At 43.9% G+C, this 25,772-nt stretch overlaps 2 protein-coding genes across 2 annotated transcripts in view; both read right to left on the bottom strand.

Moving 5' to 3' along the window:
• gprin3b (GPRIN family member 3b) overlaps positions 1–25,772 on the bottom strand; it is a 263,036-nt gene that overhangs the window by 41,402 nt on the left and 195,862 nt on the right. The gene's annotated exons all lie outside the window — the stretch shown is intronic.
• LOC311110042 (TBC1 domain family member 9-like) overlaps positions 1–25,772 on the bottom strand; it is a 37,185-nt gene that overhangs the window by 9,363 nt on the left and 2,050 nt on the right. The window contains exons 2-10 of the mRNA XM_084188581.1: positions 17,921–18,031; positions 10,950–11,068; positions 10,041–10,269; positions 9,567–9,643; positions 9,269–9,453; positions 5,959–6,166; positions 4,866–5,072; positions 4,328–4,507; positions 2,956–3,106 (exon numbers count right to left, since the gene is read on the bottom strand). Coding sequence (XP_084044707.1) covers positions 2,956–3,106; positions 4,328–4,507; positions 4,866–5,072; positions 5,959–6,166; positions 9,269–9,453; positions 9,567–9,643; positions 10,041–10,269; positions 10,950–11,068; positions 17,921–18,031 — 1,467 coding nt within the window. The remainder of the gene's footprint in view (positions 1–2,955; positions 3,107–4,327; positions 4,508–4,865; positions 5,073–5,958; positions 6,167–9,268; positions 9,454–9,566; positions 9,644–10,040; positions 10,270–10,949; positions 11,069–17,920; positions 18,032–25,772) is intronic.

Genomic DNA, 25,772 nt, shown 5'->3' with positions numbered 1-25,772 from the left:
CGGAAGTTCCAGTTTTCAAGGGAAATGAAAGAGGGCGCCTGTAATGCGACTTCCGCTTTCGGACGTTAACAAGGCGACACTCCATCTTAACTCCTATTCCACATTTACTGGATTGGTTGAACAGTGCAGAAGAGAACCTCCCAACAGGTATTTTGTATTATCTTCAAGATATTTGTATTATCTTTGTATTATCTTCCATGCAGGGGATCTAGTGTCAGGTGTTTGGCTACCATTTCAATGGCGTTGCATAGTCAACGTAATCAGTTGCAGAAATGGTTAGAGTGATGAAACCAGAACTGAAGACATGCCATTGCTCATTCCATCTCTACTAACTGAGGGATGTGGCAAGCAGCCAGTAGACATGCAGTAGTAAGCCTTCCACTCTCGCTTTAGGCAGAATCCCTTCTACACTGAACCCTTAGTGCCTTTATAGCCCCCCCTCCCTCCCTCCCTCCCTCCTCCCTCCCTCCTCCCTCCCTCCCTCCCTCCCTCCTCCCTCCCTCCCTCCTCCCAGCCATGACTGTGCACTGGGAGCAACAACAGAGGCCAAACCATTCAGAGAAAGGGGGAGGGGACCTTCAAGCAGAGAAGTGCATTCCCTGGGTAAAAGCGTGGTGAACCAGTCTCTCAACATCCTCAAACTCGCTCTTCTAGCTCAGTGAAATGCAGGCTTATCAACTGTACCCACTGTGATAGTGAGTGTGAGTAGAGGAACAAGTACAGAGGTTGCATTCAAATGCTGCATCTTTTTCCACATAAAAGCACAGCTAGCGAGCTACGCCGACAGAGACACTAGGCTAACATGTAAACACACCAGTCCCTCCAGGAAGTGCAGATGTATGGCTGCCATAGCGACCGCAGAAGGTTCCACAAGTAGGTCACTAGCGGACGGAAGGAGCAGTTTATAGCCTGCAACTCCCCAAAGGTAGATAAGCGCTAACTGCTAGTGCTGTCGCGTGGCTGCAAGGCATTTACTCCAGGAAGAAGAGAGGATGAAGTATAAAAACATTGTTTGGTGAGCTTAGCAGTGACTCTCCCTGTAGACCTACTGGTTCTTCACGTTTAAATATATAGGTCAGCTTTTCACAGCTATGGTGGCCACAACGTAGGCCTACGTCTCCAACCCAACCCCTACGTAAGCTGCTGTATTTGTAAAGCAGACTGTCAGTGTTCAGTGTGGCTTAAGCAGGCTATAGAATGTGTGCTTTTTACTGTAATAAGCTGTAGCAGTGAACGTCAAGCATGCAGCCCAGTTACTAGATCCCCTGCATGGAAGATAATACAAAGATAAGATACTGCTGCTCAGGCAGCAGATGGGAACGGAATGCGTTGCCAAGGCCAAGCTAATGCATGTTTAAATGAGAGGCTACCCAAATCCATATGTACACTGAAAGAAAAGCTCATATTTGACGGTCAATACTTCTAATACACCTGGATGATGAACCATTCTGTGCTCAAACCACAAAAGGGGGAATGAAATGTTGATTAAAACTCATTACTATAGTAACAATAACTATAGTCATGAGATGTGTGGTCCCACCACACGATGCTGGCTACAGGTTAAGAGTTGGTGTATGAGTGTGTGAGCACGTAGTACTGTCTATCTGTGGTCTGAGTGTGTGAGCATGTAGTACTGTCTATCTGTGGTCTGAGTGTGTGAGCACGTAGTACTGTCTATCTGTGGTCTGAGTGTGTGAGCACGTAGTACTGTCTATCTGTGGTCTGAGTGTGTGAGCACGTAGTACTGTCTATCTGTGGTCTGAGTGTGTGAGCATGTAGTACTGTCTATCTGTGGTCTGAGTGTGTGAGCACGTAGTACTGTCTATCTGTGGTCTGAGTGTGTGAGCACGTAGTACTGTCTATCTGTGGTCTGAGTGTGTGAGCACGTAGTACTGTCTATCTGTGGTCTGAGTGTGTGAGCACGTAGTACTGTCTATCTGTGGTCTGAGTGTGTGAGCACGTAGTACTGTCTATCTGTGGTCTGAGTGTGTGAGCACGTAGTACTGTCTATCTGTGGTCTGAGTGTGTGAGCACGTAGTACTGTCTATCTGTGGTCTGAGTGTGTGAGCACGTAGTACTGTCTATCTGTGGTCTGAGTGTGTGAGCACGTAGTACTGTCTATCTGTGGTCAGAGTGTGTGAGCACGTAGTACTGTCTATCTGTGGTCTGAGTGTGTGAGCACGTAGTACTGTCTATCTGTGGTCTGAGTGTGTGAGCACGTAGTACTGTCTATCTGTGGTCTGAGTGTGTGAGCACGTAGTACTGTCTATCTGTGGTCAGAGTGTGTGAGCACGTAGTACTGTCTATCTGTGGTCTGAGTGTGTGAGCACGTAGTACTGTCTATCTGTGGTCTGAGTGTGTGAGCACGTAGTACTGTCTATCTGTGGTCTGAGTGTGTGAGCACGTAGTACTGTCTATCTGTGGTCTGAGTGTGTGAGAGCACGTAGTACTGTCTATCTGTGGTCTGAGTGTGTATCTGCATGGCTTGTGGATATGCAGAATGAGTGAAAGTAGAGTATGTGAATATCAAGAACCGGCAGACATAATGTATTATAAACTGGGTGGTTCGAGCCCTGAATGCTGATTGGCTGACAGCCGTGGTATACCACGGGTATGACAAAACATGTATTTTTATTGCTCTAATTACGTTGGTAACCAGTTTATAATAGCAATAAGGCACCTCAGGGGTTTGTGATATATGGCCAATATACCACGGCTAAGGGCTGTGTCCAGGCACTCCGTGTTGCGTCGTGCTTTAGAACAGCTCTTAGCCGTGGTATATTGGCCATATTGACCATATACCACACCTCCTCGGGCCTTACTGCGTAAATATACAAATGACTATGTACAGTGAATGTGAGAGTGTATTGTGTGTGTGCGTGTAATGTATGTGTGTGTTTGTGATCGTGCCCACGTCTGACTGTTTGTGAGAGCGCGGGCGACTGTTGGCCTCACCAGAGAAGAGCAGCCACAGCTCTCCCCTCATGTTCTCTGGGATGCCTTTAAGCACCAGGTCCTTGGTCTTCTCTGTACGGTACATACACACCCCCTGGCCATACTCGGTGAAGTGGTTCTTCCACGCCTGTTCCTTCAGGAACTCCTTGGCCTGGGGAAAAATAAAAATGGATAGTTAATCTTGCATGTGTAAGAGAAAGGAAAAAGAGAGATGTCATAAGAGCCACATTTCATGCCAGTAAAGCTCACCTTAGAGAGAACTATAGAATGATGTATTAGGACACATACACAGAGACAGAGAGAGACAGAGAGACACAGAGAAAGAGAGAGAGAGACACAGAGAGAGAGAGAGAGAGAGAGCGAGAGAGAGAAAGACACACAGAGAGACACAGAGACAGAGAGCAAGAGCGACACATAGAGCGACACAGAGAGCGACACAGAGAGTGACACAGACCCTTGCAACAGCTGAGCCAACAAACCAACTTCTCTGCGGAAAGCAAAAAAAATGACTAGCCTCGTACGAACCGTCCTAATCTCTGTTTCGATACACGCAGAATGTAAGCTCGCGAGATCAGGATGGTTCGTAGGAGGCTTAAAAATGACTACCTCATAAAATATTGAGCCAGAGAGCCCTCAAAGCCTAAACAATGTTTCTAACTTCCGACACAGACGTATCTAGCACAAATACTCCCCATGAGGTCTCTGAAGAATTTGATTAGGGATTTGTTTACTTCAATTAACTTGGGTCTAATATACCTTCCACACACTCCCCCTCCATTGGTCTACATCAGCAACTTCACTGCAGGCCTTTTGAATTGTGCAGTGCAAAGCCTGCTGGAGGTTAGATCAGGACCAGAACATAGTGACTGCAGACTGCAAGCCAAGCATTGTTTTAGATCAAGGTTGAGACAATGATGGCGCTGATAGACATGGCCGCTCTGTTTCTGGCTCCTAAGCAACTTTGCAGTATTTTGTTGTTGTGTATTGTTAGACATTACTGCACCATTGGAGCTAGGAACACAAGCATTTCGCTACACCCGCAATAACATCTGCTAAATAGGTGTATGCGACCAATACAATGTTATTTTATTTGAGGCTTGGCTTGGGAGAAGCCTCAAGTTATTACTTGCAGATATTGAATTCCCAATGGCTTAGTCAGCATGCAGGTATACACACGCAATTACAATTTGTTACAATATTTTCTCACTGTAAGTAAATGTTTTCAACTCAATCAATTAATTTAGTCCCAGTTCAGTTCCATTAATCATCATATGCAATCATTCCAATTCTCTACTATAGCAATAGAGCATCTTCTTACGTTCGACCACATGTGACCAGAACCGTATATGCCGTGACCATTCAATGACCGTACCAGTTTGGGGTTGAACTCCTCTGGCGAGCGGCGGCGGTACATGGTCATGAGGGCCTGGGTGGCGGTGGGCACGCTGTTGTCGTTGAGGTTAAACTGGCGCTCGCCCTCAGAGAAGCCCTCTGACCCCAGGCTGCTGCGCTGGGGACTGCTGGAGAGGAGAGAGCCCTGCTGGGAGTACACCTAGAGGAGAGCGAGAGAGAGACAGATTCAGGATCAGAGTTAGGAGATTGTTGATGCAGTCAATTATCATGAGTTTATCATAACAGCTGTTCTGAGACCTGTGATGAGATGCCAAACTAATAATAATGAGAATACACCTTGTGGAGAGCAACACAGGTCCAGGATCAGGGCAAGGATAGTTAATGCAGTGTGCTTTATGATAAGAGCTGATCAGAGACCTGTGATAATAATCATGGCAAGTCTATTTACTGAAGACCTGGAGGAGAGGGAGACTTATCAGCAAACTGGGGGAGCAGTTGTGGAAGAGATTTAAATTATGTACAACATCCTAGATATACAATGACAGATGTGCCCTCACCTCGTCGTCGGAGCTGTTCACACTCCCGGTAATCTCCCTCTCGAAGTAGATCTTGGAGGTGGTCTGCTGCAGGAAGTCAGAGATCCTCTGGACCAGGAAGTCCCGGTCCTTGAGGTTGGCGAACAGGAAGGTCATCTTGTTCTTGGTGCTGATGGACAGTGGGCTGGGCAAAAAGTTGGAGCTGTCCGCCTTCTCCACTATCGTCACCTGGGAGGGACAGAGACACAGAGGTCAGTCACAACAGATGTGTAAGTCACAACAGATATGTCATTCATTTATCAGTCACAACAGATATGTCATTCATTTATCAGTCACAACAGATATGTCATTCATTTATCAGTTACAACAGATATGCCAGTCACATGTCAGTCACAACAGACATGTCAGTCATAAGATACAGTACGTCAGTGATATGTGATGTGAGGATGCAACATACGTCTACTAAGATATACATCTCCTATTTCATATGAGAAAGTGTTCGATGTAGCGCTCGATGTAGAACATGAACTACACTAACCCATCGCAAGTGTATTGATTTATTTAACCTTCATCTAACCACATAGGCCAATATTCCCATGTGCAATGACCAAAGGCCAACATACCATACCAAGCACACAATAGGTTTCACCATATCAACACTTCAACCCACATACTAGGTGACTGAATCAATTCAGTGCCACACATCACAACACTAGGCATTAGTAGTCGATCCACACTCTGCCCTGCCAGCGATTAAGGCTGTGGGGTAGTTTAAGATGGCTGATGGGGATGGGATGTGACAGGGTGGACTCCTGATCGCCAAGGCAATGGCTGGGCGAGGGGCAGTGACTAAAGCAGATTGGGAGTGACAGCCCCCTACCAGAGTGTGTTAACCCGGCCGCTGCTCTTTCTAAATGCCCTGCTAGTATGCACCCTACAGCGGCAGACACAGAACTTGTCAAAGGGTCAAAGGTAGCCTTTCTTTCCTGATGGAAAATCTCAAATCTATAGTGGTCCCATATTGACTTTTGTCTTAGCATCATCCGAAATTGTCAAAAAAGGCTAGCTCAACGGTCACCAACCTGGAATCCCAGAGAGCTCCAGGACTACTCACCTCTCTTAGAGGGATGATGAGGCTGCACAGGGTCTCCTCCTTGGAAGTGAAGCAGATGTAGTTAGTGGAGACAAACATCTGGCCCAGAATGTGCATCTTGTTGAAGGGGGTCCAAAGGGTGCAGCCAGTGTGTCCGTCCAGCTTCTCATCCTTGGGCAGACGGAACAACGCCCGGTAGCGCTCGCTCTTAGCCCTGGCATCCAGGTCCCTGGGTGAGACAACAACAAGGTTCAAGAGATGGTCTAGAGATGGCCAAGAATCCACTTCGGAACATAATGTTATCGTTTAATAGCAGCAGTTAGTTGAGATTTTAACGGTCTTGGCGATTAGGAAAAAAATGGGTGGTGGACCATTCTTGATACACACGGGAAACTGTTGAGCGTGAAAAACCCAGCAGCGTTGCAGTTCTTGACACAAACCGGTGCGCCTGGCACCTATTATCATACCCCATTCAAAAGGCACTTAAATCTTTTGTCTTGCCCATTCACTCTCTGAACGGCACACATACACAATCCATGTCTCAACTGTCTCTCAAGGCTTGAAAATCCTTCTTTAACCTTGCTCCTCCCCTTCATCAGTCTGCCATGGAAAGAGTAGACATTCGTAATGCTTTATACACTGTGTGCAACAATTGTATGTATTCCAAATACATTTATAAATGTATGTCACGCATTAATATACATTTCAAAATGCATCAAAAATACATTTCGCCAATTTGTTATATTACACATGTATCCTAAAATGCATCAAAATAAAATATTTGAAATGTATTTTATTCTCCCCAATATGGGGAAAACCAGGTCAATGGAGTGAAAGAGCACTTTGAGACCAAGTATGACAGTATAATACTGCAATATACATATATATAGGGCAACAGTTACTACTGCAATAGACATCTATATAGGGCAACAGATACTACTGCAATAGACATCTATATAGGGCAACAGATACTACTGCAATAGACATCTATATAGGGCAACAGATACTACTGCAATAGACATCTATATAGGGCAACAGATACTACTGCAATAGACATCTATACAGGGCAACAGTTACTACTGCAATAGACATCTATATAGGGCATCAGTTACTACTACAATAGACATCTATATAGGGCAACAGTTACTACTACAATAGACATCTATATAGGGCAACAGATACTACTGCAATAGACATCGATATAGGGCAACAGATACTACTGCAATAGACATCTATATAGGGCAACAGTTACTACTGCAATAGACATCTATATAGGGCAACAGATACTACTGCAATAGACATCTATATAGGGCAACAGTTACTACTGCAATAGACATCTATATAGGGCAACAGATACTACTGCAATAGACATCTATATAGGGCAACAGTTACTACTGCAATAGACATCTATATAGGGCAACAGTTACTACTGCAATAGACATCTATATAGGGCAACAGTTACTACTGCAATAGACATCTATATAGGGCAACAGTTACTACTGCAATAGACATCTATATAGGGCAACAGTTACTACTACAATAGACATCTATATAGGGCAACAGTTACTACTACAATAGACATCTATATAGGGCAACAGTTACTACTGCAATAGACATCTATATAGGGCAACAGTTACTACTGCAATATACATCTATATAGGGCAACAGTTACTACTGCAATAGACATCTATATAGGGCAACAGTTATTACTGCAATAGACATCTATATAGGGCAACAGTTACTACTGCAATAGACATCTATATAGGGCAACAGTTACTACTGCAATAGACATCTATATAGGGCAACAGTTACTACTGCAATAGACATCTATATAGGGCAACAGTTACTACTGCAATAGACATCTATATAAGGCAACAGTTACTACTGCAATATACATCTATATAGGGCAACAGTTACTACTGCAATAGACATCTATATAGGGCAACAGTTACTACTGCAATAGACATCGATATAGGGCAACAGTTACTACTGCAATAGACATCTATATAGGGCAACAGTTACTACTACAATAGACATCTATATAGGGCAACAGTTACTACTGCAATAGACATCTATATAAGGCAACAGTTACTACTGCAATAGACATCTATATAGGGCAACAGTTACTACTGCAATAGACATCTATATAGGGCAACAGTTACTACTGCAAGACATCTATATAGGGCAACAGTTACTACTGCAATAGACATCTATATAGGGCAACAGTTACTACTGCAATAGACATCTATATAGGGCAACAGTTACTACTGCAATAGACATCTATATAAGGCAACAGTTACTACTGCAATAGACATCTATATAGGGCAACAGTTACTACTGCAATAGACATCTATATAGGGCATCAGTTACTACTACAATAGACATCTATATAGGGCAACAGTTACTACTACAATAGACATCTATATAGGGCAACAGTTACTACTACAATAGACATCTATATAGGGCAACAGTTACTACTGCAATAGACATCTATATAGGGCAACAGTTACTACTGCAATAGACATCTATATAGGGCAACAGTTACTACTGCAATAGACATCTATATAGGGCAACAGTTACTACTGCAATAGACATCTATATAGGGCAACAGTTACTACAATAGACATATATATAGGGCAACAGTTACTACTATAGACATTTATATAGGGAAACAGTATAGGTAGTGGTTAGAGAGTTGGAATCTATGTCGAGGGAAATACGTTTGGAAATACGTAGTCTCGGCCAATGATGCAAGCTTAAGTGTTTAAAGTTAACTGCGCCAGTAAAAGTTCAGCTGTACCTAAAAGGATTATGAAATAAAGTCATGGTGTAGTTTTAAAGAATGCAAAAGTGGCTGTGAGCCAAACTAATAAAAAAGGAACCCAGTTTTAATGTAGTACTATCACCACCTCCTCAGCTGGTTTTCCTTCAGGCACAGTGGAACAAGACTTTACATTTCTTTCCTCTGAAGTAATTAGTATTTTGTTGTTGGTGGTCTTATGTAGTCATTTAGTTAAGTCTTAGTATATTGTCTATTAAACTGTGTAACACTTACAATGCCATGCAACCACATGGAAAGGTTGTGAATGGTTATAGGTCACCCGCAGCAAAGACTTTTGTAATGTTATGCAGCATTATAAATGACTACATTATGACTAAACTACTGCATCTCCCCAGAAACCAATCCACCGAACCTCGAGGGGAGACCAACAAACCTCTCAACTACAACATCCAGCCTCACCAAACCTCCCCAGAACCCCCAACAGAACTTCACCAAACCTCCCAAGAAACCCACCAGAACCTCCCAAGAACCCCCTTCACCAAACCTCACCTCTTGAGAGCGGACACCTTTTTGGGTGTCTTCCTCTTGAGTTTGGGCAGGGAGCGGTCCTGCTCAAAGCCCTTGTTGTCGAGGAGCTGCCTCATGGCGATGTTGGCCAGCTGCTCCATCAGCTTGAAGGTCTCGTTGACGTTGAGGAAGACCGAGAAGACGTGCTCGGCCACCCGCGTGCTCACCTTGACCGAGGAATGGAATAATAAATGAAGGTTAGAGGGGTCTATGGATGGATAAAGAGAGGTTAAAGAGATGATAACATGCAGTATAGTTGATATGATTTAAAAAGGCTCACCTTGACGGCGTCGGGGAGGAGAAGCGTGGCACTTTTTTCCAGCTGGGTGATGTCGGCCCAGCGGATCACCAGCTTGGCTGAGGGGGGAGGGGGGGAAGAAAGAGGGAGAGAGAGAAAGATAGATTGAAGAAGAGAGATGGTTGCATTTATAAATTTTTGGGTTGCTTAAAAGCTGGTAGTTTGAAATATACATCATTTCATCTTACAAAATACATTATATCCACCCAGAACAATATCAAGGGGTTGTCCTACTCCTGAGCCCATTGACTTCTATAACAAAAATAAATAAAAAATTCATGCACTCACTAACTGTAAGTCGCTCTGGATAAGAGCGTCTGCTAAATGACTAAAATGTAAATGTCCTACTTTTGCGGCTTCTGAAGGGTCTTCAAAAGCAATGCTTAATCGGTATGTAGTATAAAAACAGTTGTGTAGTGGTGTCTGTACCTGTGCCAGCATGCCAGTGGTCCCTACCTTCTTTCCCCAGCAGGTAAGAGTAGAAGCAGATGTGGTTGATGCTGAGGTAGAGCCAGCCCTGCCGGGGCACCTTGCCCTTCCAGTAGCTACAGGAGTAGTAGTTGACCAGCTTCTCCTCTTCAGGCATGCCAAACAGCTTACGAAACTTACAGATGGCCTCCTTGAACTTGTCAGTGTCGTCGTCCTCCTTCACGTCCTGGTTCTTGTTGTACTCTGCTATAATACCCTGAGGCAAGAGAGAAAGAGGGAGTGAAGGAGTTTGCGAGAGAGGGAGAGAGAGATAATCAATAAAATTCAAATATTCATTTAAAAAAAATAGAGATAGATAGAGTGACTGGCAGACAAAGTGAGAACGAAAAAGAGAGAAAGAGAGTGAAAGAGAGAGAAAGAGTGTTCGATAGAAAGCATTGAGGTAATCCTTCCCCCCCCCACAAACGGCCTAAAATAAATCTTATCTGGCTAGTTCTCATAATCTATTCATTGTGTAAGAACTTCTTTATCTCCAAACAGATGAATACAGAACCTGATTTAGAGGCTTTGTCAGTAGCTGGACCTGTTTTCAGGCTACATTAGTAAATACAGCAGGGCTTCCTTATTTTGCCTCTGGCAGGAGCTATTTTTACTAAACTAATTTGACTACATGCTAGGCTAATATTACACCTGGCATGATCAACAACATCATTTCACAGGCAAATGTCATACGTTTCAATGTCCAAACTGTCAAAATGAATTGCTGACAACTACCATTACTATTGTCACAAACACTATTACAAAAATGTGTGAAATTCCCCAAACCCCACCATCTAAACACAAAACATAACCAACCTTCCAAATCCCAGAGAAGTCCATACTGTCTCTTTAGATAAAAGTGGCTGCTAAGTGGCTCATATATACACTAAACAGTACCTGAACTTTGCCCTTGACAAAGGTAGTGATGTCACTCTCGTTCTCGAAGATGGACAGCGTCTGCAGGAGGTTCTGCTCCAGCCACTCCCAGTGCTCTGTGATCTCCTTACGGGAGCACCCTATGGAAGGAGGGAGGGGAGCAGGGAGACGGGGAGGGGGAGACAGGGGTGCGTCAGGGAAGTCGATTACAAGAGGCTCCCAGGAGAATGTGGAGGCATGGAGTTTCACCCATACCTCATTTTCTTTGAGACATTACAGCATGTTGTCTGAGACGTTGTTCATCATTCTTACAATTATATGCATAATGAACATATTTAGCATACTTGGACTCTAACCTACTCTTCTGGCATACTAAGTAGTATGGAAGTACATGATTCAGGACCCGGTCAGTGACAGACAGACGAGAGGAAGGACAGTACAGACAGCAGTAACAAGCTCTTCAGATGGCTAAGTAAGACTACTAGATACAACCCACCAGGTTAAAAACCTAGGTGTGAGTTTAGACTCTGACCTAAATTGAGTCCCACATCGGAAATGTGACCAAATCAGCTTTTAATCACATTAGAAATATTGCCAAAGTGTGTCCGTTCCTCTGCCCACACTGAGACTAATACATGCTTTTATTACTACCACGCTTGATTAATGCAATGCTCTCCTGTCTGGTCTCCCCCCCACACCCCCAAACAAAATACATTGGCCAGCTTTAATGAATTCAGAATGCAGCAGCACGTGTGCTTACAAAGACCAGAAGGAGAGCACACACACACAACACATATTTTAAAGTCACTGCATTGGTTGCCTGTTAGTTTTAGAGTGGATTTAGAAATTGTTTTATTGATTTTGAAAGCACTACGTGGTCTTGCACCTGAATACGTCTGATATGCTTTTAAGATATGTGCCCGGTCGGTCCCTCAGATCCTCTGGCACTGGCCTTTTAGTTGTTCCAAAGGTCAGACTCCGAACCATAACGTTTGGTCAGGCTGCTTTCAGCCACTATGGTGTTTAGAACAGCCTGCCAGAGAATCTGAGGGCCTCAAACTGTAGACATTTTTAAGAAAGACCTTATGACATACCTTTTTTTGCCGTGCTTTTACTTAAGGTTATTTTTAGTCATTTTATATATTTACATTTTAGTCATTTAGCAGACGCTCTTATCCAGAGCGACTTACAGTTAGTGAATGCATACATGGTATATATATATATATATATATATATATATATACACACATGGTATATACAGTGGGGAGAACAAGTATTTGATACACTGCCGATTTAGCAGGTTTTCCTACTTACAAAGCATGTAGAGGTCTGTAATTTTTATCATAGGTACACTTCAACTGTGAGAGACGGAATCTAAAACAAAAATCCAGAAAATCACATTGTATGATTTTTAAGTAATTAATTTGCATTTTATTGCATGACATAAGTATTTGATACATCAGAAAAGCAGAACTTAATATTTGGTACAGAAACCTTTGTTTGCAATTACAGAGACCATACGTTTCCTGTAGGTCTTGACCAGGTTTGCACACACTGCAGCAGGGATTTTGGCCCACTCCTCCATACAGACCTTCTCCAGATCCTTCAGGTTTCGGGGCTGTCGCTGGGCAATACGGACTTTCAGCTCCCTCCAAAGATTTTCTATTGGGTTCAGGTCTGGAGACTGGCTAGGCCACTCCATGACCTTGAGATGCTTCTTACGGAGCCACTCCTTAGTTGCCCTGGCTGTGTGTTTCGGGTCGTTGTCATGCTGGAAGACCCAGCCACGACCCATCTTCAATGCTCTTACTGAGAGAAGGAAGTTGTTGGCCAAGATCTCGCGATACATGGCCCCATCCATCCTCCCCTCAATACGGTGCAGTCGTCCTGTCACCTTTGCAGAAAAGCATCCCCAAAGAATGATGTTTCCACCTCCATGCTTCACGGTTGGGATGGTGTTCTTGGGGTTGTACTCATCCTTCTTCTTCCTCCAAACACGGCGAGTTGAGTTTAGACCAAAAAGCTATATTTTTGTCTCATCAGACCACATGACCTTCTCCCATTCCTCCTCTGGATCATCCAGATGGTCATTGGCAAACTTCAGACGGGCCTGGATATGCGCTGGCTTGAGCAGGGGGACCTTGCGTGCGCTGCAGGATTTTAATCCATGACGGCGTAGTGTGTTACTAATGGTTTTCTTTGAGACTGTGGTCCCAGCTCTCTTCAGGTCATTGACCAGGTCCTGCCGTGTAGTTCTGGGCTGATCCCTCACCTTCCTCATGATCATTGATGCCCCACGAGGTGAGATCTTGCATGGAGCCCCAGACCGAGGGTGATTGACAGTCATCTTGAACTTCTTCCATTTCCTAATAATTGCACCAACAGTTGTTGCCTTCTCACCAAGCTGCTTGCCTATTGTCCTGTAGCCCATCCCAGCCTTGTGCAGGTCTACAATTGTATCCCTGATGTCCTTACACAGCTCTCTGGTCTTGGCCATTGTGGAGAGGTTGGAGTCTGTTTAATTGAGTGTGTGGACAGGTGTCTTTTATACAGGTAACAAGTTCAAACAGGTGCAGTTAATACAGGTAATGAGTGGAGAACAGGAGGGCTTCTTAAAGAAAAACTAACAGGTCTGTGAGAGCCGGAATTCTTACTGGTTGGTAGGTGATCAAATACTTATGTCATGCAATAAAATGCAAATTAATTACTTAAAAACCATAATGTGATTTTCTGGATTTTTGTTTTAGATTCTGTCTCTCACAGTTGAAGTGTACCTATGATAAAAATTACAGACCTCTACATGCTTTGTAAGTAAGAAAACCTGCAAAATCGGCAGTGTATCAAATACTTGTTCTCCCCACTGTGTGTGTGTGTGTGTGTGTGTGTGTGTGTGTGTGTGTGTGTGTGTGTGTGTGTGTGTGATATATATATATATACACACATACACATACATACATACATACATACATACATACATACATACACACACACACACACACACACACATACATGCATACATACCACACACACACAGCTCAAAAAAATAAAGGGAACACTTAAACAACACAATGTAACTCCAAGTCAATCACACTTCTGTGAAATCAAACTGTCCACTTAGGAAGCAACACTGATTGACAATAAATTTCACATGCTGTTGTGCAAATGGATAAGACAACAGGTGGAAATTATAGGCAATTAGCAAGACACCCCCAATAAAGAAGTGGTTCTGCAGGTGGTGACCCCAGACCACTTCTCAGTTCCTATGCTTCCTGGCTGATGTTTTGGTCACTTTTGAATGCTGGCGGTGCTTTCACTCTAGTGGTAGCATGAGACGGAGTCTACAACCCACACAAGTGGCTCAGGTAGTGCAGCTCATCCAGGATGGCACATCAATGCGAGCTGTGGCAAGAAGGTTTGCTGTGTCTGTCAGCGTAGTGTCCAGAGCATGGAGGTGCTACCAGGAGACAGGCCAGTACATCAGGAGACGTGGAGGAGGACGTAGGAGGGCAACAACCCAGCAGCAGGACCGCTACCTCCGCCTTTGTGCAAGGAGGAGCAGGAGGAGCACTGCCAGAGTCCTTCAAAATGACCTCCAGCAGGCCACAAATGTGCATGTGTCTGCTCAAACGGTCAGAAACAGACTCCATGAGGGTGGTATGAGGGCCCGACGTCCACAGGTGGGGGTTGTGCTTACAGCCCAACACCGTGCAGGACGTTTGGCATTTGCCAGAGAACACCAAGATTGGCAAATTCGCCACTGGCGCCCTGTGCTCTTCACAGATGAAAGCAGGTTCACACTGAGCACATGTGACAGAGTCTGGAGACGCCGTGGAGAACGTTCTGCTGCCTGCAACATCCTCCAGCATGACCGGTTTGGCGGTGGGTCAGTCATGGTGTGGGGTGGCATTTCTTTGGGGGGCCGCACAGCCCTCCATGTGCTCGCCAGAGGTAGCCTGACTGCCATTAGGTACCGAGATGAGATCCTCAGACCCCTTGTGAGACCATATGCTGGTGCGGTTGGCCCTGGGTTCCTCCTAATGCAAGACCTCATGTGGCTGGAGTGTGTCAGCAGTTCCTGCAAGAGGAAGGCATTGATGCTATGGACCGCCCGTTCCCCAGACCTGAATCCAATTGAGCACATCTGGGACATCATGTCTCGCTCCATCCACCAATGCCACAGACTGTCCAGGAGTTGGCGGATGCTTTAGTCCAGGTCTGGGAGGAGATCCCTCAGGAGACCATCCGCCACCTCATCAGGAGCATGCCCAGGCATTGTAGGGAGGTCATTCAGGCACGTGGAGGCCACACACACTACTGATCCTCATTTTGACTTGTTTTAAGGACATTACATCAAAGTTGGATCAGCCTGTAGTGTGGTTTTCCACTTTAATTTTGAGTGTGACTCCAAATCCAGACCTCCATGGGTTGATAAATTTGATTTCCATTGATAATTTGTTTGATTTTGTTGTCAGCACATTCAACTACGTAAAGAAAAAAGTATTTAATAAGATTATTTCATTCATTCAGATCTAGGATGTGTTGTTTAAGTGTTCCCTTAATTTTTTTGAGCAGTATAATATATATATATATATATATAGAAAAATTCATACTGGCCCCCGTGGGAAACGAACCCACATCCCTGCCGGCCAAACCCTCCCCTACCTTGGACAACGCTGGACCAATTGTGCGCCGCCCATGGGTCTCCCGGTCGCGGCCGGCTGTGACAGAGCCTGGACTCGAACCAGGATCTCTAGTGGCACAGCTAGCACTGCGATGCAGTGCCTTAGACCACTGCGCCCCTCAGGAGTATTTTTTCCCATATACAGTATTTATATTTTTTAATGCATTAGTCGCATGTGCACTTTTATTTTACTATTTTAATTTGTCTCTTATTTATTGTCTTAGTTATTTTTCTCACCTTATATTTGATTTGCTAAGCACATCTAAGTGCATCTGCTGTAAGAAATGTGCTACATACATAAAGTTTGATTAAATCTAGACAGCCCATCCACTGACATTACTCTGCCGTCCCCTCTGCTCTGCCTAGATTTACTACCACACATATGGCGATGAGCTCATGGCTAGAGAGCTCATGGCTAATTAGCTTCAGATATGTTACTGTCCTACTTAAAAACTGGAAATAATAATGCCCTGCAATACAGCACACCTTAAATTCTGGGAGAAATTTAAACAATATTGGCAGCCAATTCCCTATTAGCGCTACTGTGGCTACTTGTTAGCGGCTACTTAGCGCTAGTGAAATCTGAGAGCCAGTCAAGGCAGAGCCTGCTAGCACAGAAACCTCAGTGCAGTGTCCATTATGGTTAGAGGCCTCATCCTTCATCCAGCTCCCCAGTAAGTAGCTGCTCATCTCTTAACTACATTAGTGATGACGTCTGGCAGACAGACTGCTCCACTCTCCCTCTGGGCTGGAGGATGGGAGGAGAGGGGAGGGGAGGAGCGGTTGCCATTTCAAGGCCAGCCCTCAGGAGTCTTCTTCTCTGGGCTTCCATTTCAGAGAGGGTCTTCTCAACTCCTCTCCTGTTTCTTTCCTTTACTCCTTTTTCCATATGGGAGCACTCACTAAGGCAATACACACGATTCAAAGCAGTAGCATGTCCCAAGATGACATTTGAAGTCCTCCAACAACACACACACCTTCCTATCCACCATCTCCCTCTTCCCCCCATAAAGCCAGATTAAGCTTCAGACCGTTCTATTGTATCATGCTTTAGTGAGCATGGATCCTGTGTGTGCAGGACTTTCCTAAGTTAACTTATATTATTTTGGCATGAGAATAATAATAATAATAATAATAATAAGCCATTTAGCAGACGCTTTTATCCAAAGCGACTTACAGTCATGTGTGCATACATCTTTACGTATGGGTGGTCCCGGGGATCGAACCCACTACCCTGGCGTTACAAGAACCATGCTCTACCAATTGAGCTACAGAGGACCAGAAAAGTCTAAAATTGTTGTGATGCAATTTGTGTTTTAATCCTATTATTTCCATGATCATTTAATATTGGGTATTACAACGCAAAATAACTAAGTTATTTCTATCAATGTTATAAGGACTTATGAAAAGTTTACATTCTAATACCGACTTTGCCATCAGTTCTTTGTATTGGTCTAGACTATATGTCTGACAGATGAGACCGACTCACAAACAAAAAGGAGAAATCAAAAATATTTCTGGTAGGCATGACTTACCTGGCACCCGTGATCCCCTAATTAAAACTAAACTCAAGAGTCATAGTCAAAACCGTTGCAGTGTGCGTCTCTCCGGTCTCTCAGTTCATTTAAAAACAGAGCCATTGTTCATTACATCTGGGGAGTAGAGTTCTCTGATGCTGGGACATTTCTCCCATTACATTACTGCAGCCTCTCCTTACTTACACAACGATCCCTCTTTAAAAATACATCCTTCCTTTCCCATCCGCTTGTCATGTTGGGTCCGTGTGATTGCATTACGGCTCCTCTAGCGTAATAAATGATTTGTTTAACATAACTGCTCGAGGAAAGAGGCAGGTAAAGTGTGTTTATATTAAGCCTCAGCTAAGATTGGGGTTTCTGTGATGTCACAAACCAGTGTAATTAGCCAAAAGAGACCACTGATGCGATTGTGTTGGTATTCAGTATCTTACATTTACAGCCCTGGGTTAAGCTTTTAGCTTTTCCATATAGGACATTAGGGTGGTATATAATTAACCCTTTAACATGTAAAGAGAGAGTGTCAACGAATGAAGTCAGCGGATGTAACGTAAGATTTACCATGTTAGCTAATGAACTAAAACACATGACAGCCCCTCATATTTAGATCGAATCACCATTGATTCCCAACAGTCTAGCCCTTTAAGAGCAGTGGGCCATGACGTGATGCTTGGCATTTGGAGGTCGACAGGGGATAAGCAGGAAGTGAGAACATGGTAAAGAAAGACAGACAGACCAGACCGACAGAACTGTAGACAAACACACACAGTACACACCATGTGCAATGATCCAGTAGATTAGGGAGTCGGGTGTCTGGTAAAGGATTCTGTAAGGGGCCACTCGAGCACTGGAGTCCAGCACCACGTCTAGGGTTCCCACCAACAGACCTGCGGTGGGAAGAGCAGGGAATAATGTGGGTTAGGGAGGTAGACACTGTGGGAATATGCTGATCGTGTATACAAAAGCTTTGGGAACACATTTTTAGGACATTGAATGGATAATGCATTAATTGTCTTGAGGATGGGGGGGGAAAAAACACTAAGTGATCCAAGAACTTAAAAGCAATACAAACAAGTCATGAATCCTCCCCCTAAATAACGACTTCAAAACAAAACCCAACAAAATACAGTGAGGGAAAAAAGTATTTGATCCCCTGCTGATTCTGTACGTTTGCCCACTGACAAAGACATGATCAGTCTATAATTTTAATGGTAGGTTTATTTGAACAGTGAGAGACAGAATAACAAAAAAAAAATCCAGAAAAACCCATGTCAAAAATGTTATACATTTATTTGCATTTTAATGAGGGAAATAAGTATTTGACCCCTCTGCAAAACATGACTTAGTACTTGGTGGCAAAACCTTTGTTGGCAATCACAGAGGTCAGACGTTTCTTGTAGTAGGCCACCAGGTTTGCACACATCTCAGGAGGGATTTTGTCCCACTCCTCTTTGCAGATCTTCTTCAAGTCATTAAGGTTTCGAGGCTGACGTTTGGCAACTCGAACCTTCAGCTCCCTCCACAGATTTTCTATGGGATTAAGGTCTGGAGACTGGCTAGGCCACTCCAGGACCTTAATGTGCTTCTTCTTGAGCCACTCCTTTGTTGCCTTGGCCGTGTGTTTTGGGTCATTGTCATGCTGGAATACCCATCCACGACCCATTTTCAATGCCCTGGCTGAGGGAAGGAGGTTCTCACCCAAGATTTGACGGTACATGGCCCCGTCCATCGTCCCTTTGATGCGGTGAAGTTGTCCTGTCCTTTTAGCAGAAAAACACCCCCAAAGCATAATGTTTCCACCTCCATGTTTGACGGTGGGGATGGTGTTCTTGGGGTCATAGGCAGCATTCCTCCTCCTCCAAACACGGCGAGTTGAGTTGATGCCAAAGAGCTCGATTTTGGTCTCATCTGACCACAACACTTTCACCCAGTTCTCCTCTCAATCATTCAGATGTTCATTGGCAAACTTCAGACGGCCCTGTATATGTGCTTTCTTGAGCAGGGGTACCTTGCGGGCGCTGCAGGATTTCAGTCCTTCACGGCGTAGTGTGTTACCAATTGTTTTCTTGGTGACTATGGTCCCAGCTGCCTTGAGATCATTGACAAGATCCTCCCGTGTAGTTCTGGGCTGATTCCTCACCGTTCTCATGATCATTGCAACTCTACGAGGTGAGATCTTGCATGGAGCCCCAGGCCGAGGGAGATTGACAGTTATTTTGTGTGTCTTCCATTTGCGAATAATCGCACCAACTGTTGTCACCTTCTCACCAAGCTGCTTGGCGATGGTCTTGTATCCCATTCCAGCCTTGTGTAGGTCTACAATCTTGTCCCTGACATCCTTGGAGAGCTCTTTGGTCTTGGCCATGGTGGAGAGTTTGGAATCTGATTGATTGATTGCTTCTGTGGACAGGTGTCTTTTATACAGGTAACAAGCTGAGATTAGGAGCACTCCCTTTAAGAGTGTTCTCCTAATCTCAGCTCGTTACCTGTATAAAAGACACCTGGGAGCCAGAAATCTTTCTGATTGAGAGGGGGTCAAATACTTATTTCCCTCATTAAAATGCAACTCAATTTATAACATTTTTGACATGCGTTTTTCTGGATTTTTGTTGTTGTTATTCTGTCTCTCACTGTTCAAATAAACCTACCATTAAAATTATAGACTGATCTTTTCTTTGTCAGTGGGCAAACGTACAAAATCAGCAGGGGATCAAATACTTTTTTCCCTCACTGTAGTTTCTGTTTTAGCCCGTTTCGGACATGTAACAAAGCCCCCCCTACACCATGTGAGACAGCAGACCGTTCTGGTACATTAACCCTTGTTAGGGTACATTTATTTTACCTTTATTTAACTAGGCAAGTCAGTTAAGAACAAATTCTTATTAACAATGACGGCCTACACCGGCCAAACCCGGAAGACGCTGGGCCAATTGTGCGCCGCCCTATGGGACTCCCAAACACGGCCGGTTGTGATACAGCCTGGAATCAAACCAGGGGGTCTGTAGTGACGCCTCAAGCACTGAGATGCCTTAGACCGCTGCGCCACTCGGAATCCCCTTGTTAGGGTACATTAACCCTTGTTAGACCACTTATGCTCTCCTCGAAAGGCCCTTGATTGAGCCCGCCGGCTATGAGATCACCACGTATGAAATAGAGGGAGGAGGCAGTCCTTCACTGAGATGAGGGGGAGGGGTGGAGGGAGTGATGGTGTATTTAGGTCTGATGGGTAGCTGTGGCTTTCCTGTCCTGACTCCTTCATGCCCAATTTATATTATAGGACCAAACTGAGCCAAGCAAACCTGGGCTGTGCATCTCGGAGTAGGAGTGCTGACCTAGGATCGTAATTAAATAAGTTTATATAGGACAGGTGGGGGACCTGATCCTAGATCAGCACTCCTACTCTAAGACATTTAGTGGATGGGGTCTGGGCTGGCCTGGTTACACATCCACCATAGATGCTGGAACTTTGCTGGAAAAGACAACGTTTAAAAACAATATCCCAGCCAGTACAGTACGGTTCAGATTGGCACTATTGTGTGAATCTGGTATCAATGTTGTTGTATGGGGAAGTAGGGTGGACCGGGCAGATGGCATAGAGCTCAGATTTCCCGTGTGACAGATCGATGCAGATAGAAGGTGAGAGTAAAGTCACCTAGAATAAAAGGATGAATCCTCTAATCTAATGAACGAGGGATGAATCCCCTATAATCTAGTGAACAAGGGAAGTGGAGAGATAGATGGACAGATAATGGACTCAAGACAGCTGAAAGATGCCAATAACTCCTGTCTCTTTAGCCTACACAACACTAAAGAGTTGTTTTATTACGCTCTCTAATACCTATTATCTCTGATGCAGTACAGTAATAATACATGACTCTAGTGTCTAGCTACTGTGTATTGTAAACCACAAGATCATACATCAGAAGTAACTGGTACCAAAATTCCTAAAAGAGTGAAGGAAAGACGTCTGAAGTGATAAATACGCTAGTCTTGCTGAAAGGCTTTTGTTGTGAATAGTGATAAGTCTAGTTTTTTATGCCTTGGTGGTCTACACTGACATGTTTTCATCAAAGTTTGAGTGGAAATGATGACACTCCTTTTCCAACAGACTCAAACCTTGTGATAAAAATAAGCTTTTTGACAGCCATATTCCAAAGTTGCTCCCAAACTTTCTTCCCGGTTGGGAATATTACCATTGCCACGGCAGTTTTTTGAAGGTGGCGCGTCAGAAGCATACACTTCTATGAGTCACACAGACCGAGAGAGATGAAAAGACATATGGGGAGAGAGAAACTGAAAACAGTCAGTCTGGATGATATTCTTCCCTCCATACAGAATGTCTGCTGGAGTACTTCTGGGACGCCACTCATCTCCACTAGCTGCCCTAATGAAGACATCTGAATACAATTACATCTCTGGGGCTCTATTTCTCTTTCTCTTTCCCGCTTTCTCTCTCTCACTATTATTCTCTCTCCTGTTCTCTCTTTTAATCCTATGCAGGGCGCAATAAAAGGTCAGGATTAATTCAATAAGAAGCACTTAAATAATTATTAAAGGCAAATATATAATTCATATATCATTAATTTAATATGATCAACAATGGCTGTAAATATCAGAGTGGGCCTTTCAGAGGCAGTAACGGCAATTTAGGCAGTTTCACACTGGATGGACGTAAACAATATGGCCGTCGGTTCTGACAGGTGTAAGGGGTTGAGATTTCCCATCTGAACTAGGCCTATACATGTAGTTACTCTCTCCGTGAACAAAATCCAACCGACAAACTTTCAACTGTATCTTTACATTAGTCACGCGTGAAATGTAGCCTTTATCATTGATAAGGTTACTGTACAGTTACAATACTTAATGCCAAGGGGGAGGGTGGCATTTGTTTCAAGCGATAACTGCTATGACAAAGCAGAACAAAAACAGAGCTACAGTAAGAAATCACAGGGAAAGAGAAAAGGCTCAAAACTAGATTGGAGAGAACAGAACAGCTTGGCCGATATGCAAAAGGATGTGTGTAAGCCTCCATTTCCATTTCAAAGGGTTAGCATAGACCCCGAAGCTGTTGTTGTTACTTGGGGCTGGCTAATGCAAGGATACACGATCTGGGCCTTTCTGACAAACATGTTGTGGGCATAAAATGACTTTGTCCAGTTTCAAACCCTGTCACAAGGTTCAACCTGTTGTTCCTGTTGAACAGCGTTAACTCCAGTTCTGCACCCCCAGGGTTGCACATTTTTGGTCTAGCCCAGCATTAACACCACATTCAACTAATCAAGAGCAATGAGTTGAGTAGTTGAATTGAGTGTGGTAGTGCTGGGCAGGAACGAAAATGTGCAACCATGGGGGTTACCTCAGGACTGGAGTTGCAGAACACTGAACAAATACCTGTGAACCATCTCTGATGGATAGACAGGGCATGACCTGAAGCTAGCTGTGTTGAGGGGATGCGTGTTAGAGGTTAGCACAGGAAGCGCAGGTGTCAAGCACAACAAAGGAGAACACTGAAAAGTGAGACTTACGGAAGGACGACACCCACAACCTCCTGTGACTTCTTTGACTGCATGCAACTTACAGCTCATCAAACCGCTCACTCCAATGAATCTATACAGTTAGATATCAACCACAATGGAGAGGACTAGTATGCATGGCATTTTATGACGAATGAATTAATGCACCCTACAACATCACTAATGTTCTTTGTTTTGATCAGAGGGCTACTTTCCCCTCTGTCCCCCTAAGAACACATGATCCTACACCATGACATAACAACAAGAGTTAACATGAGGTACTGTGGTGTATGTTTTGTATTTGGTGAGGAGAGGGCAGACCCCAGACCTAGTGTTGACCCTTTAATCCATAACATGAATTCTGGAAAACCACACCATTGTCCATGTGACTATATGTTCCTATACATTTTATTTACTTTGACCCCCCCCCTCCCTCTCCCCCTCCCTGCATGTAACACACACACAACCAAAGAAAAACAAGACGTACAGAAACTAATCTCCAACGATGAGAAATGCTTCCTTTGTTGTGGGAGGATGGAAAGAAACGAGCCTGAGTCTACATACAGTACAGTGGAACACAGATCAGCATCATGTGATGTTTTGTACTTTTAGAGATTGGAGAAGCCAGGAAACAAGGTCAGCAGCTGGGCCGCCTTTTGTTACTCAGCAAAGCTCCATTCTCTGTTCAGTCGAGACGGCTAGTTCCTTCTTTCCATTCAAGATTGGAAAATAAAACACAGTTTAGTGCAAAAAGCAATCATTTTCTCCTCTCCTTTTCATCGGTCTCCAACCTGCTTTCTGTTGGAAACTGTAGGGTCTATTTCAGTGTTTCATTTGGAAAAATGTGTAGCAGTGGGAGGAAAGTTCAGAGGGGAATTGAAGGGAGGGTCCCTCCCAACCCCCCTTGTCCATCCCAGATCATTTTTATGTAGAAGGACTGAGACGCTCAGTTGTGGTGAATTTTTTTAAAGGACTTTCTACTCCAAAATGAATGAAAATACAATTATGCTGACACCATCGAAAAGATAATTTCCACCTCCAGAAATGAGGCCAATAACACATTTGTAAAATTATTTTGTAAAAAATATTTTAACATATCGGACAATGCATATAGTCTATGCATGGTCCATATTATCAGGTATGCTATTAGCAATAAACACTATCACCTGTAGCCCAACTGATGCAGAAAATAAATAGGCTGAAGCATGAGGCTGCCCGTCTGCATTTACCCTACTGGGCTAATCATTAGCCAGTTCTTTTAACTAGTTAGTATACTATTTTATCCTTTTTAACAAAGGCCATTAAAACTGCTGTTTTGCAAGAATTGTTGTTCATTGACTGCTTGTCAGAATGCATTTTTCCCTTCTTATGGCACTTGTAACTTGAATGTGCCACGAGAACAATATTTATCTCGCATAGAACACACAAGAAGAAGCCGACTATAATAGTTAAACTATTCTACTATGGGGTTATCAGATTTTTCTATTCATTGCTCGTTTTATTTGCAGAGGAAAAGTAAATGTGGACTGTTCTAGCATCTTCAAAGTGCGCCTCGGCAGATTTTATTTTCTTCCCCCCATTCCATATTTTTTTTGACGTGGCGGCAATGATTTTGCTGTGGAGCAGCGCCATAGCAAAACGACTGCAGCGGAAACACTGGCCTATTTTCTCTCAACTACTGACACAGCACCTTTTCACCCCACTGGCTGAGAATCAATATTGTTTCAAATAACAAGAACCTGATACGAAGTAACACCATACATGTTATTTTAAGTCATGTTTCTCCAACCCAACCCCTTGTAACACAGCTGTAGTGTTTTTCCTTTTATTTCCCAAGCCTCTATGTGGACCTCCATGTCAGAGGTCACCAGATAAGATAGATAGGTGAAGTAAAGTAGCAGATGATTGTGGGTAATGCGGGGGGAGATACGGACAAAGGTTAAAGAGGTCGATGGATAGAAGTCTAGGCCAAGTGTCTATCTAGGGCGATATCATCATGTGTACGTGATGTCAGTCACCCAACATATGTAAGCCTAGTTTAGTTTTAGGTCATACTGACTTCAAAATGTCACACTCTATTGTGAAACGTTAGGTAATATTAGGTTAGCTTATTGACTCTTGGATAGTGTCATTTTGCATTGATAGTATCATATGGTGAATAAGCTAATAATGCAACATTTGGGGGCGGAAGGTAGCCTAGCGGTTAGAGCATTGGACTAGTACCCGAAAGGTCGCTAGGACATACTCCCGAGCTGACAAAGTGAAAAATCTGCCGATGTGCCCTTGAGCAAGGCACTTAACCCAAATTTCTCCAGGGTCGCCGTAGATGGCAGACCCTGGCCGTGACCCCACTTTCCCGAGGGTGTCTCAGGGAGAGTTGGGATATGCAAAACACACATGTGTATTGAAATATAACAAATTCAAGCACCCACCTAATTATTATCAACATTTCACAATTGAAGCTTGCCATTTTTCAAGTCTTATGACTTAAGATTGATTGATGGGAACTAGTCGTCTATAATGAAACTGTACTGTTTGTTCTATTTCGCAAGTCTCTATAAATCAAGTTACAAAAATTTCAATGTTGATTTGTTCTCATGTAAAGTAGCCTCATAAATATGGCTATAAATCAAAGAGCGTTGGCCCTTGTGGCCTTCCATATGCCCTAGGAGGACCAGGTGCTCGCTTGGCTTTCCCTGCTCGCTGAAAGGGGGTGTTTACTGGGCAGTGCCAGTCAGTGTACCCGGGCTCTCTCCTCTCCTCAGCAGGCCAACTGGCACACCACATGGTCTGCTCAGTATTCACATAACAATGACATCATCACATATCGCCACAGCACACTTTGTGTTGCTATTATCACTGCCCCGACAGAGACACAATATGGGAGAGGCAGAATGTTGGTTCGGGGCCTAACTTTCAGTCGCTGGAATGCGGGAAAAGTAACGGCTCCGTCCTTCAGCGAAATGTCTTGTTGCTGACCAATGAAGTGAGATACTAGCAGGCCATTTTAGCTCCCCTTGTCATATTCGTTACTGGCTGGCTGACACTGAAGAGGCAGTGACTGACTGGCACTAAGGACAGCAGCACAAAGCAGGGGATGACAACATGGTTCAAC

This window comes from Coregonus lavaretus, assembly GCF_964263955.1.
Source record: "Coregonus lavaretus genome assembly, contig: SUPER_35_unloc_1, whole genome shotgun sequence".
Classification (NCBI taxonomy): Eukaryota; Metazoa; Chordata; class Actinopteri; order Salmoniformes; family Salmonidae; genus Coregonus; species Coregonus lavaretus.
This window is presented reverse-complemented; position numbering and strand designations above follow the sequence as displayed.